At 51.0% G+C, this 13,346-nt stretch overlaps 1 protein-coding gene across 1 annotated transcript; it reads right to left on the bottom strand.

Moving 5' to 3' along the window:
* Nucleotides 1-11,014: 11,014 nt before the first annotated feature.
* LOC129137594 (signal recognition particle subunit SRP68-like) lies at nucleotides 11,015-13,113 on the bottom strand. Its single transcript, XM_054670359.2, has 3 exons — nucleotides 12,397-13,113; nucleotides 11,912-11,967; nucleotides 11,015-11,426 (listed from the first exon to the last, which is right to left on the bottom strand). The coding sequence occupies exons 1-3, from the start codon at nucleotides 12,458-12,460 to the stop codon at nucleotides 11,199-11,201; spliced, it is 348 nt and encodes a 115-aa protein (XP_054526334.1). The 5' UTR covers nucleotides 12,461-13,113; the 3' UTR covers nucleotides 11,015-11,198.
* Nucleotides 13,114-13,346: the final 233 nt, after the last annotated feature.

Genomic DNA, 13,346 nt, shown 5'->3' with positions numbered 1-13,346 from the left:
CCCGTGGTTTTAGTGGAAGGAGGGCTTGAGGGGGAGCCAGGGGATGGAACAGGCGGACTGGGTGACATCACCTGGTCATCCTGGCAGGCCTCACTGAGGACAAAACACAGCCTGGCAGGAGAGAAAGGTCCCAGCAGACGGGGGAGACCAGGGACCGATGCCTGATACTGGCCTCAGGCCCCCATGGGATAGAAAAGGCCTGTGCCCTTTTTGGCTGAATCTCATGGGAAGCCCCTGAGCTTGGCCTTGGAGAGGGGATGCAGGAAACCCCCATTCCTAGAGGTGGAGGAGCTGACAGGGGCAGTGTGGGTGGGGAGGGCAGCAGTGGCCCCTGACAGCAATGAGGAAACAAAGTGGTCTCCAGTGTCCTCAGCTCCCGGCCCATGTCTTGAGTGAGATGCCACCAGAGATGACTGGCCACTCAGCCTCTGCCCCAGCCTGCTCCCACTTTATTCCTGGTGACATTGTTTTCTAACCACTCATTGTACGCCTGCAATCAACTGTCTTCAGAAAGGAGCTGTTTGTGTGAATGACTACGGGAGCCAATGCCAGCCTCACCCCTGGCCTCCCTGACTCACCTTTTCTTTTCTTTTTTTTTTTTTTGAGATGGAGTCTCACTCTGTCTCCCAGGCTGGAGTGCAGTGGCACCATCTCAGCTCACTGCAACCCCTGCCTCCCAGCTTCAAGCGATTCTCCTGTCTCAGCCTCCTGAGTAGCTGGGACTACAGGTGCACGCCACCACACCCAGTTAATTTTTGTATTTTTAGTATAGATGGGGTTTCACCATGTTGGCCAGGCTGGTCTCAAACTCCTGACCTCAGGTGATTCGCCCACCTCAACCCCCCAATGTGCTGGGATTACAGGCGTCAGCCACTGAGCCCGGCTGCTTCACCTTTGAGCTTGGCCCCTCCCTGGAGGTGGCAGTCATTGGAAGTGGGGCCCTGGGGAGAGGTGTCCAGACTCCAGACAGAGAGCAGCCAGGCGAGGCCCCTGAGCTGTGCAGGGGGAGGTGCCCTGGGCAGAGGGCAGTGAGTCTGAGGTCTGGAACACTGGAGCTTCGACCTCTCTGCAGAAGCCCTCCAGGAAGGAAATGAGCACTGCAGGGGGCCCCCACACGCCTGGGAGATTAAGGGCTAACTATTTACTGCAAGAAAAACAAGAGCTGACTTCCTGGCGTGATCTTCTCATGCCAGATCAAATCAGGCCCAGCTCCTCCGACAAGGGCTGCCAGGCGGCAGGCAGGAACACCCTGAGCCCCGAGGCAGTCTGTCACGTGGGATGCTCCTGTCCGATGGCAGCAACCCTGGCCCCAGAAGAAAACAGGAAAGGACAGGGACACAGAGTGGGGCATGGCTGTCTTTGCGCTTCACCTCTGGCCTCACACTTTGGAGAGAAAGGAGCCCTTTATCTAAAAGGTCAAGATGGGGCTGACTGCCTGGATCAAGACCCTCAGCGTCTGTTTCTGCAACCACAAGTCCTGCTGTGTGTGGCTGTAGTGCATTTGAAGGTGCCTGGACTGAAGTGAGATGTGTTATACGTGCAAAATTCGCACCAGATTTCAAAGACGTACTATGGAAAAAGAATGTAAAATGGCTGGCTGCGGTGGCTCATGCCTGTAATCCCAGCACTTTGGGAGGCTGAGGTGGGCGGATCATGAGGTCAGGAGTTCAAGACCAGCCTGACCAACATGGTGAAACCTCGTCTCTACTAAAAATAAAAAAATTAGCTGGGCATGGTGGCACATGCCTGTAGTCCCAGCTACTCGGGAGGCTGAGGCAGAAGAATCACTTGAATCTGGGAGGCGGAGGTTGCAGTGAGCTGAGATTGTGTCACTGCACTCCAGTCTAGGAGACAGAGCGAAACTCGGTCTCAAAAAAAAAAAAAAAAAAAAAAAAAGAATGTAAAGCATCTCATTAATTTTTTCTATTGATTACATATTGAAATATTTTGGATATGTTGAATTAAATGAAATGTATTTTTAGTTTTATTTATTTTTTTTTTGAGACAGAGTCTTGCTCTGTTGCCCAGGCTGGAGTGCAGTGGCACAATCTCGGCTCACTGCAACCTCCACCTCCCGGGTTCAAGTGATTCTCCTACCTCAGCCTCCCGAGTAGCTGGGACTACAGTCTGGCGCCACCACGCCCGGCTAATTTTTGTGTTTTTAGTGGAGACGAGGTTTCACCATGTTGGTCAGGCTGGTCTTGAACTCCTGACCTCATGATCCGGGACTACAGGCATATTTTAAATTTTGACCTGTTGCTTTTTACTCTTTAAAATGTGGCTACCAATAAATCTAAAGTGACAAATGAGGCTTGCATTTGGGGCTTATCAGGATTCCTTCAGACAGCTCTGGCCTGGAAGTTAGATAGGATGCCCCGACCTTCAACCCTCCTAAGCCCTGGCTTCTGCCATGTCTTTTTGCTTGCAGTTAAAAAAATTTTTTTTTGGCCAGATAGGCTGGCTCACGCCTGTAATCCCAGCACTTTGGGAGGCCAAGGCGGGCAGATCACCTGAGGTCAGGAGTTTGAGACCAGCCTGACCAACATGGAGAAACCCCGTCTCTACTAAAAATACAAAATAACAAAACCAGGCATGGGCGTCGTGGCGCATGCCTGTAATCCCAGCTACTTGGGAGGCTGAGGCAGGAAAATCACTTGAACTCAGGAGGTGGAGGTTGTGGTGAGCCGAGATCACACCATTGCACTCCAGCCTGGGCAACAAGAGCGAAACTCCATCTCAAAAAAATTAAAAAAAAAAAAAAATATATATATATATATTTTTGGCCAGGCACAGTGGCTCACGCTTGTAATCCCAGCACTTTGGGAGGCCAAGGAGGGCGGATCACTTGAAGTCAGGAGTTTGAGACCAGCCTGGCCAACATGGTGAAACCCCATTTCTACTAAAAATACAAAAATTAGCCAGGCGTTGTGGTGGGTGCCTGTAATCCCAGCTACCTGGGAGGCTGAGGCAGTAGAATCACTTGAACCCAGTAGGTGGAGGTTGCAGTGAGTCAAAATTCTGCCACTACGCTCCAGCCTGGGTGACGTGGGTGACAGAGTGAGACTTCGTCTCAAAAAAAAAAAAAAAAAAAAGCAAAACCCCGTCTCTACTAAAAATACAAAAACAACAAAATTAGCCAGGCGTTGTGGTGGGTGCCTGTAGTCCCAGCTACTCGGGAGGCTGAGGCAGGAGGATCGCTTGAACCCAGGAGGTAGAGGGAGGTTGCAGTGAGCCGAGATTGAGTCACTGCACTCCAGCCTGGATGACAGAAGAGACTCCATCTCAAAAAAAAAAAAAAATTTTTTTGACCAGGCATGGTGGCTCATGCTTATAATCCCAGCACTTTGGGAGGCCAAGGTGGGTGGATCATGAGGTCAAGAGTTCAAGACCAGCCTGACCAACATGGTGAAACCTCGTCTCTACTGAAAATACAAAAATTAGCTGGGCTTGGTGGCACGCACCTGTAATCCCAGCTACTCAGGAGGCTGAGGCAGGAGAATCGCTTCAACCCGGGAGGTGGAAGTTGCAGTGAACCAAGATCTCATCACTGGACTCCAGCCTGGGTGACAGAGCGAGACTCTGGCTCAAAAAAAAAAAAAAAAATGTTTTTAAAAGGCATACATACAAAGATAGCCTCTGCCCACTTTGAAGGGCCTGGTGAGTCCTTTCCCTCGCCTGGCCCTGGCTTGTGCCTTGGTGGATTGAGAGGTTAGAGATGAAATGATCCCTGGGGCTGCTCAACCCTCTGCCAGCCATGACTTTGCGTGGCAGCTTACTCCTTGTGCCTGGAGCTCCACGCTGATGTGGGCAGCTGGCAGCTCACCTGGCCTAGGACCTAAGCAAGAGGCCTGATCAGACCAAACACAGTGAGACTTTCGGCTCCGAGACTGCCAGACGCAGCTGGACACGTGCAGCCCAGCCACAGGGTGGCCGCTTGGCAAGTGTGCCAGCAGTTAAGCCCTCTGGTGCCCACTCTCTCCTCCAGCTCCGGGGCTCCTGTGGGGAGGCATTCTTCTCCCTGCTGAGGCTGATGGTAGTAATTGCCTCCTTTGCCCCAGGAGCCGTAAGCTACCAGGCGCCCATGTGTTCCTGATGAGGTGAGGCTTTGCTGTCTCAGGAAATTGCCCTGTTTGTACAAAAGCTCCGCTGCCAGACCCTTTGACTGAAGTTGAGTGATGACCTCTTCCCTTCACTCCCTTGGCCCACTGAGCAAAGCAGAGGCACCCTCCTCCAGCTGGGCCTAGAGGAGCACAGTCAGGTGGACTGGGGGTCCAAGGGACCAGCCTCCTTCCATTGTCTGCAGGTATAGGGTTGAGGGTTAGAGGCTGTGGCCCAGGAATCTGCAGGGCCACCAGGAGGAGGCTCTTTTGGCTGTTTGGCTGTGAGTCTGCCTAGCAAGTCCGATAAAAAGAACTGAAATGCCAAGGTCAGCCTAGAGAGAAGCAAAAGGTGGCACAGCTTGCTTAACCAGACAAGAGTGGGGAGGAACAGGTGCTAGTGATTCCTTTTGGGACTTTTACGGGGAAGGTTTAGAGGAAGCAACTACAAAAACTCCAAAAAACAGAAAACAACCAAATCTTGTGTGTGTTAAGAGAGCAGGCAGGATTCCTCATACTAAATGGCAAGAAAGAGAACATAGAGGGAACCCCTGGAATCCTCAAAACCAAGGCTGCCTTAGGCTAACTGTCCCTCCCTCTGAACCATCCCCTTTCCCTGGAAGAAAGGGGACCCACAGCACCAGCCCCAGTTCAGCTGTAGGACTGGTGCTGGTGCAGCCCACTCCCCAGCCCCTGCAGCCACCTGGTGCATGAGCCATCCCTGCATTCCAGAAGTCTGCAGCCCGCCAGTCTTACTCAGGAACTGGTAGGCCCAAGAGCCCTGGGCCTCTCTGCCACCTTGAAGATAATAGCTGTCCTTACTAGCTAGGTCTGGGGACCTGCAGCCCTATTTTGGAGAGGTGCAGATGTGACGGAGGCAGCCAGCTAACTGTGCACGCCAAGATAACGACCCGTGTGGCCGCTTGAGAAAATGTTCCACCGGCTGCACCACAGCAGCAGGGGTCTGGTGGCATCTGGCACTGTTCACTGGTCAGAGGGAGAAAAAGGTTTATAAAACAGACAAACATGAAAACGAAGGAACAAGCAGTTCTTATAGCTGCCTGATTTGTCTCTATTGTCAGGAAGCTGGAAAGGGGAGGTTAAACCACCCAGCACAAACAGCAGCTCGTCAGACCCAAACTATTGTCTGAATGGCATTGCATAGACTTAGGAGGACTTCCTGGGAAGGGGAAGACAAGGACGCAGGCTGGCTGAGTGGAAGGCTCTGTCAGCTATGTGTGCCCATTGACTCAGGGTACAGCAGCCCACACTGTCTTGGGGTCTGGGCTCAGAACATTTTGGGGGAACCTCCTCACTGTCTCCTCCCAGCAACTTTGAGATGCAGCCGCCCCTGTTGTACAGGAGCTGGAGCGTGCTCAGAGGCAATGGACTAGTAAGTGTGGGGCAGGGATCCACCAGCTCGGAGGACCCTGGGCACCTGCTGTCTCTCTGCCTCACACCTCTTCTTAGGCAGCATGAGAGGCACTGCCTGGCGAGGCCTTTGCACAGCCACACCTGTCTCCATTCCACAGATGAGCCACAGCTAACGTTACTCAGCTTTCACTGGCCCAGGTACCTGCCCATCATAGCTGGATTGCTAGGTCAGAAGATCCCTGGGGAAGAACTTTGGGAGGCCGAGGCTGCGGATCACCTGAGGTCAGGAGTTCGAGACCAGCCTATCCAACATGGTGAAACCTCATCTCTACTAAAAATACAAAAATTAGCCGGGCTTGGTGGCGCATGCCTGTAATCCCAGCTACTCAGGAGGCTAAGGCAGGAGAATCACTTGAACCCAGGAGGCAGAGGTTGTGGTGAGCCGAGATTGTGCCATTGCACTCCAGCCTGGGCAACAAGAGTGAAACCTCATCTCGGAATAATAATAATAATACCTCTAGTGGACGCTTGTAGAGCCCCTCACTCTGTGCCAGATGGTGCTTAGAGCAGAGGGTGGACCCAGAGGCCAAGGCCTATCTAATGTGTGCAACCTGCACAGCCTGCCACCACAGCTGGTCCTGGGCGGTGCCCCCAGCCACGGCCCCTCCCAGGTCCTGCTCCCAAGTGTCTCTAATATCTAACAGAATAACAGGTTGGATTCTTCCAGTTGGTGGTGTCAGGATGCAGACAATTTCCAATTTATTCTCTTTGCTTTGGAACATCGATAAATTTTACAGCTAAATCTGCTTTCCGTCTCCTCTGTAGCAACAAGTGTCTTCAAACAAAAAATTAGAACCAACACGTATTTTTGCTATCTTTGGATACTTTCCTAGACCTCTAAATGTCCCAAGCTTTTCAAGGCTGCAGACAGAATTGTGCTGTTTAGAATTCTGTGATCAGTTAGCTGTTTTGTGTGTGACTAACGACACCTCGTATGTGAAAAATTAGCGCTGCCACAGCGATGACAGTGAACAGAGCACAGTCCCACCCTCAAAGCCCCTGGTGTCGGCCTTCCTCTCCTAGGGGGGTGAAGCCTCTGCCTCGGCTTTTGGGAGGAAAGTCCTGGCTCTGGCCCAGGGCTGCTATGGGTTGAGGGTGCCCTGTCATCACAGGCTGTCACCTTGTGGTCGTGGTGACAGGCTCAGGTTGCCACCAGGGGAAGGGGTTGGCACAAAGCCCGGCACCGTTTCATTCCAAAGAGGGAATCTGAGAGTTCTCACTGATTTAATGTAAAACCAGAGAGGAGACAGCACATCCAAACAACATTTGGGAAGAGAGGAACAGGCCAGGAGACCCAGCAGCGAAGGCCAGTGCCATCCTCAGCCACCTCGAGCTCCTGACCCTCACCCAGCAGGCCTGGTGGGGCTTGCCTGGAACAGAGAATAGAAACCATGATCACATAGGCCGGGTGTGGTGGCTCACACCTGTAACCCCAGCACTTTGGGAGGCCGAGGCGGGTGGATCATGAAGTCAGGCATTTGAGACCAACCTGGCCAACATAGTAAAACCCCATCTCTACTAAAAATACAAAAAATCAGCTAGGCGTGGTGGCGCATGCCTGTAATCCCAGCTACTCGGAAGGCTGAGGCAGGAGAATCGCTTAAATGGGAGGCGGAGGTTGCAGTCAGCAGAGATCACGCCACTGCGCTCCAGCCTGGGTGACAGTGTCAGACTCCATCTCAAAAAAAAAAAAAAAAAAAAAAGGCCAGGTGTGGTGGCTCATACCTGTAATCCCAGCACTTTGGGAGGCTGAGGCAGGTAGATCATGAGGTCAGGAGTTTGAGACCAGCCTGGCCAAGATGGTGAAACCCCCATCTCTACTAAAAATACAAAAATTAGCTGAGCGTGGTGGTGGCCACCTGTAATCCCAGCTACTCAGGAGGCTGAGGCAGGAGAATTGCTTGAACCTGGAAGGTGGAGTGAGCCGAGATTGTGTCACTGCACTCCAACCTGGGTGACAGAGCGAGACTCCGCTGAAAAAAAAAAAAAAAAAAAAAAAAAAAGAAAGAAACCACGATCACAGCCACAACAGACCAACAGACCTCGGGCAGGCTTTAAAAGTATGAGACTGGGCCAGGCGTGGTGACTCACGCCTGTAATCCCAGCACTTTGGGAGGTCGAGGCAGGTGGATCACTTGAGGCCAGGAGTTTGAGACCACCCTGCCCAACACGGTGAAACTCCGCCACTACTAAAAATACAAATATTAGCTGGGCATGATGGCACGCACCTGTAGTCCCAGCTACTTGGGAGATTGAGGCAGGAGAATCGCTTGAACCTGGGAGGCAGAGGCTGCAGTGAGCTGAGATCATGCCACTGCACTCCAGCCTGGGTGACAGAGTGAGACTCTGTCTCTAAATAAATAAAAGTATAAGGGACTGAATGGAGCTCTCTTCGTCCTCTCTTGATGTTGGAGACAGAAGCCTCCTCCAGGCTCAGAGCTTGCTGACAACACCAGAGTCCATTCTGGAGGAGGGACTAGAGCCAGCACAGCACGGGAACACCCACTTGGAACAGACCCATTCGCGGCCCCCGGGGCCTCATCTGCAGGTCCTGCTCCTTGGGAAGGCAGGACTGTGTGGCCTCCGAAGTGTCTTTCTGTGAAAACCCCCAGCGAACAGCCTGCAGGGCCCAGGGGCAGTGAGGTCCTGACTTGAAACCTGCTCCCATCTGAGGCAGAGCCACTTCCCAGGAGGACAGGAGGGGGTCCTGCTTCTGGTGCTCTGTCCCCCACAACACAGCCTGCTTAATGTCCAGGAGTCCCACGTGAAGGGATGTGAGAGCTCGCCAGAGACTTTGGCCCTGCCAGATCTGTCTTCTTATGTAAACACCTGCTTTTAATACTAAACAGCATCACTGGCCGTTAACAGCCAATGCTGCTCAGAGCGCCTGGCAGGAGCACCGGGAGGAATGGAATTTGTAGTGTGGCTGCGAGACAAAGCATTAGGCAACCTGAGAAGGAAAAGGTGCAGTTGGGATTCGCCTCCATCTGTAGTTTAGAGGTCCTGGGTCCCCACTGAGGCCAGCACTCTAGAGTGGGAGGGGCTGGGAGGGCTGTGGGAAGGACAAAGGGACATCTTCCAGGAGGATGAGCGGTTCCCCATGCCCGTCCCCCTCACGATGCTGCAGGCAACGGCCTGAGGCAGGCCTGAGACTGCAGCACAGCAGGGCCTGCAATTGGATTCTTGGAGCTGGAGGACAGCGTGGCTGTCAGCACAGAGGCGAGACAAGGGAGGTGCAGAATCTTGGCCCATGGCCCTGGGAGGAGGATGAGGACATGGATGAAGACCCCCTAACTCCCAAACCGTGGTTCCTCAGCCTACAGGGACACTGACCTGATCAAAACCCAGGACCTCAACCTGAGACCAGTCATCTGTGCTATATATATTTTTCTTTTAAAAAAGTTTTTTTTGGTAGAGACAAGGTCTTGCCACGTTGCCCAGGCTGGTCTCGAACTTCTGGCCTCAAGTGATCTGCCTGCCTCGGCCTCCCAAAGTGCTGAGATTACAGGCATGAGCCAGTGTGTCCAGCCTATCTGTGCTATATTTCCAGAAGGAGGGGTGAGGATAGTTCTAAATTTGTATGGCATAGATGATGAAACTTTCAATTAAAAAAAAAAAAACCCAGCTTCCTGAGGCTCTCCAACCCAAAACAAACCCCAGGGGATCAGGGCCCCTCTGCGAGCATCTCAAGGTTCTAAGCCACCACACCATTCTAACAAGAAGTCTGATTCGTGTCTCACCATCTTTTCTAGCTCTTAGGCTTCCCTCCCTGCAACTTACTGGGAAAATGAAAGGCACAGCCAAGCCCACAGTGGCATTCTAAAACCACCTTTACAAAAATTCTAACGGTGAGATTATTAGAGTGAAAAAGGTCTAGCCTAACCCACTCCATCTTGCTTCTAACCTCCACGCTGTCCTTGTTCATTCCTGGGAATAAGCCGAACTCACTTTGGGAGAAGCTTACAGTTTACTGTTTAACTTTGAAACAAAGATGGTAACAGCACTTTCTGGAAATAAACCGCCTTCTTGCCTGGGGACCAGACTGCCTTTGTAGGACTAACAAATTAGCCGCAAGAATCGAAATTATGGTTTAGGAGTCATGCAGCCAGAGGCCCAAGATTCTGAACCTTCCCAGTTGCTCCTAGGGATGACACCGCTGTTGTAAAACCTAAGAATGGTGCTCAAGATATTTTTCAGACCCTGCACTTTATGGATCGGCTGGCACCATCCATCCAAACTGGCTCATCTGGTCTTGTGGCCCCCACCCAGGAAACCGACTCAGCACAAGAGGCCAGCTTCAACTCCCTATGACTTTATCTCCAACTCCCTATGACTTCATCTCCAACCTGACCAATCAGCACTCCCCACTTCCTGACCCCCTACCCACCAAATTATCCTTAAAATTCCCAGTCTCTGAATTTTCAGGGAGACCAATTTGAGTAATAAACTCCAGTCTCCTGTTTAGCCGGCTCTGTGTGAATTAAACTTTCTCTCTATTGCAATTCCTCTGTTTCGATGAATCAGCTCCATCTGGGCAGCGGGCAAGAACCCTCGGGGGTTACAATGCCATCCTGAAACAATGCTTTTGGATTTTTAACCAGTTGGCCTTTTCTTCAAGCCACCGGGTTTGCTCAAAAACTGAAAACATCTAAGCCAACATTTCTCGTGGCAAATTTTCTTTCCTATGTGACAGGTGAGTTTTGATTTCCAAAGGGAATCATAAGTGTCAGGTACATGTTTAAATCACTTTTATTCCTTGCTTTCTTACATTGTTTCTGTGACTTCTATTATTGATGTTATAATAGAAGTGAAAAGGGAAGTCTAAGAAAAAACGGGGGGTAACGAAGGGGATTAAAATGTAATAGCATCTAAAAATTACACATTGGGAAGTCCTGAAAAATAGTGCCTCTAACATGTGTATTCGGCATCAGTCTCACCTAGTTGCCAGTAAGTCAGGTTACACTTGACCTCACCGGCTTCACACAACCAGGCTCCCAAGGAGAGAACAGGGACTGGACATGAGGGAGGGCACATAAGAAATGGGCACATTCTCTGTCATCTTTGCCTTTTAATATAAGATGTGGTTTCATCATTTCTGAGTGTAACATATTTCTTCTAAAAATAGAGCTCTCTGCTTGTCTGAAACTTCTTAACGTTCACTGGGAGGTGAAGGGGAATAAGGCTGACCATAATTCTGGGGTGACGTTGCCAGTTTCATAGTCATAAATAAACTTTTCAAGGGATCCTGGATGCTCACAGCAAGGATGAGTTCATTTCAAATCATGACATGACATGACATGACATGACTTGAAGCATGACAAAGCGTTTCAAGGCCCCATCTGTGCCTGGTGTGGACTCCTGAACACATTACTGACCAAAGGCAATCAATCACAGCTCACAGGGCACCAGAGAGCAGCGGCCCCTCTCCCAGGAGGTACAGGAGACAGGATTACCCCGCACACATTTACCAGAAGACAACAGGCTGCTCTCCTAACTCACTGCTTAAGAATGTGTACAGACACAGGCTGTAGGAATGCAGGGCTGAAGATGTTAAACTCTTGCCCCAGGCCAATGCAGACCTGGATTTAATATCATGGAACTTGCTGGGATTTTCTCACAATACAGATTAACAGTCAGAATCTCCCCTGCCCCCAAGGAAGAGCCTGGTTAGCTCCTGAATCCAAAGATGCCCTTGATGTATCCAGTGAGGCCACTCTTGGTCTTCTGTTCCAACTTGTCCTCAAGGGGTGGGAAAGCCACATGGTTGAGGGCCAGGTCAAAGAACAAAGGCTTGCAGGGGATGGGCTGGAAGCCTGGTGGGAAGTGCACGAGGTTGGCTTGCTTGGTGACAAGGGAAGGGTCCAGGCAGAATGTCTCAAACCGTTCAACCAGAGGCTGGAAGTCAAATCAAAGAGACGTATGTAGCATCGGTCACAGAACACCCTTGGTGAACATTCCTGAGTGCCGACTGCTTGGTTCAGAGCTTTACAGGGGCCATCTCCCTCAATCACTCAATCCCGACAGCCTCCTATGAGGAGGGGCTACCACATCCCTGCCTTGTAGTCAGAGTCACTGAAACCCAGAGAGGCTAAGAGAGGGCCAGGGTAAGACTGGGGTGCAGGTCTATTGGCCATGTTATGAGTTAGAGCTCTTACCCACGGGTGCTACTCTGCACAGCAACAGGTTCCTCAACCCTCTTCCCAGGGATGATCTGACATCTAGGAAGCTTTGTGCAGGAAGCTTTGAGGTTGGGTAAGAGAAGGGAGGGAGGTGGGGGGTTTCCTTAGAAATTTAGGGTTCACTGCTCTACAATGAGCATGCATTCCTACTTTGTTGCTAATCCTGCTTCGTATTCCTCAAAAACCATGGCCCAGACTTACCTTATTGTCCTTGACTTGGGAGGAGGAGGTCTCTGTTTGGTGAGCATCATTTGCATCTGAAAGTTTCACAGGGAATCAGTAAGAACAAGGATTTACAATAGCACACTAGTCACAAATGAGGCCTATCACACAGGTGGCCCCTACATCCCAAAAGCAAAAGGAGCCAGCATGTGGGGAAGCCAGTCCTGTCTCCTGCTGAAAAGTGGTGGAGATAAACAGATCAATCCCAGATCCAACGCCGTCGGCCCAGTGAAGCCAGCACAGTTGCATGAGGACAGTAACAGGGAGAAGGGCCAATGTAACAGCACATCTCGAAATGCTTCTACACGATCTGATGCCCAGCTGGCACAAGTAAAGGCCAGGAACATCTTACAGATGAACCGAGACAACCCTTTCAACCTTAAAACAGCAGTGTGGGGTGTGAGAGAGAAGGGGAGTGGCAGGAAAGGAAGTCTGGGGATACAAAGGCCAGGCAGGGGGCTCACCGAGGATGGCTGCGGCCTGCAGGGAGCACTTCTCTGACCACACTTGAGTGATGAGCTCTTGCATGTCAGGCAGGTCCTGTAAGATTCAGAAAACGCGTACTCCCGAGCCAGGGCCAGGTCAGAGAAGCATACCAAGCTAACCTGAGTTAAGCGAACCCACTGGTATTTTCACTGGACTTTAGACTTTCTAAATGGTTCTCCGTATTAGAACAAAACAAAACAAAACAAAACAAAACACTAGCCTATTTCAAATGGGAAAAGCTACGCCACGGCTTAAGTAATAATGCCTGGAAATAAAGATGATGTTGATAATATTAATAAATTTATCATACACAAAACAGTGTGCCAGGCATTGTTCTAAGCAGGTTACATAATCACTAGCTTAACTTTCTCAATAATCCTGAGGCAGTTTGCACTCCCATTTTACAGATGAGAAAATGGCAGCATGGAGAGGTTAAGCAATGTGCGGGCCATGCCCCCAAGCGGCAGCGGGCTGGGGTAAAGGGCTGGGCCATCTGGCTCAAGGGCATAAGCCCCTTGGTCATTACATCTCACTGCTTCATCGAGGGTGATGAATTTTCCTGGCCTCGGTCTCTTGCTTGGCATACGGGGAATGACCCGAGAAGGTCTGGATGCCACAGAATCCGTCATGCCTCCATTCTCTGACACTTCCTCCACAAAACAATTCAGCACATGAAATCAGGTCCACACAGATTTGCACCGCCTCCCAAGATGATATTCCACGGTGGTGATGCTGCCATGCCTGTCACCCCCACCCGCCCACATCCCTCTGCTCTTTCCTAGCTCTGCCTTTGCTTGGGGTCTCTTTTACTTCTTCTGCATCCGTAGGTGGGCTCCTGCATGCCAGTCTGTGGCTACAACAAAACTACAAGCTCTCTGAAGGCAGAGAGCTTCTTCTCTACCCCTCTGAGCTTGCACAGGATCCAGCA

Source organism: Pan troglodytes, chromosome 19, assembly GCF_028858775.2.
Source record: "Pan troglodytes isolate AG18354 chromosome 19, NHGRI_mPanTro3-v2.0_pri, whole genome shotgun sequence".
NCBI classification, from domain to species: domain Eukaryota; kingdom Metazoa; phylum Chordata; class Mammalia; order Primates; family Hominidae; genus Pan; species Pan troglodytes.
The sequence above is the reverse complement of the archived record's forward strand: the minus strand, read 5'-3'. Positions and strand labels throughout refer to the sequence as shown.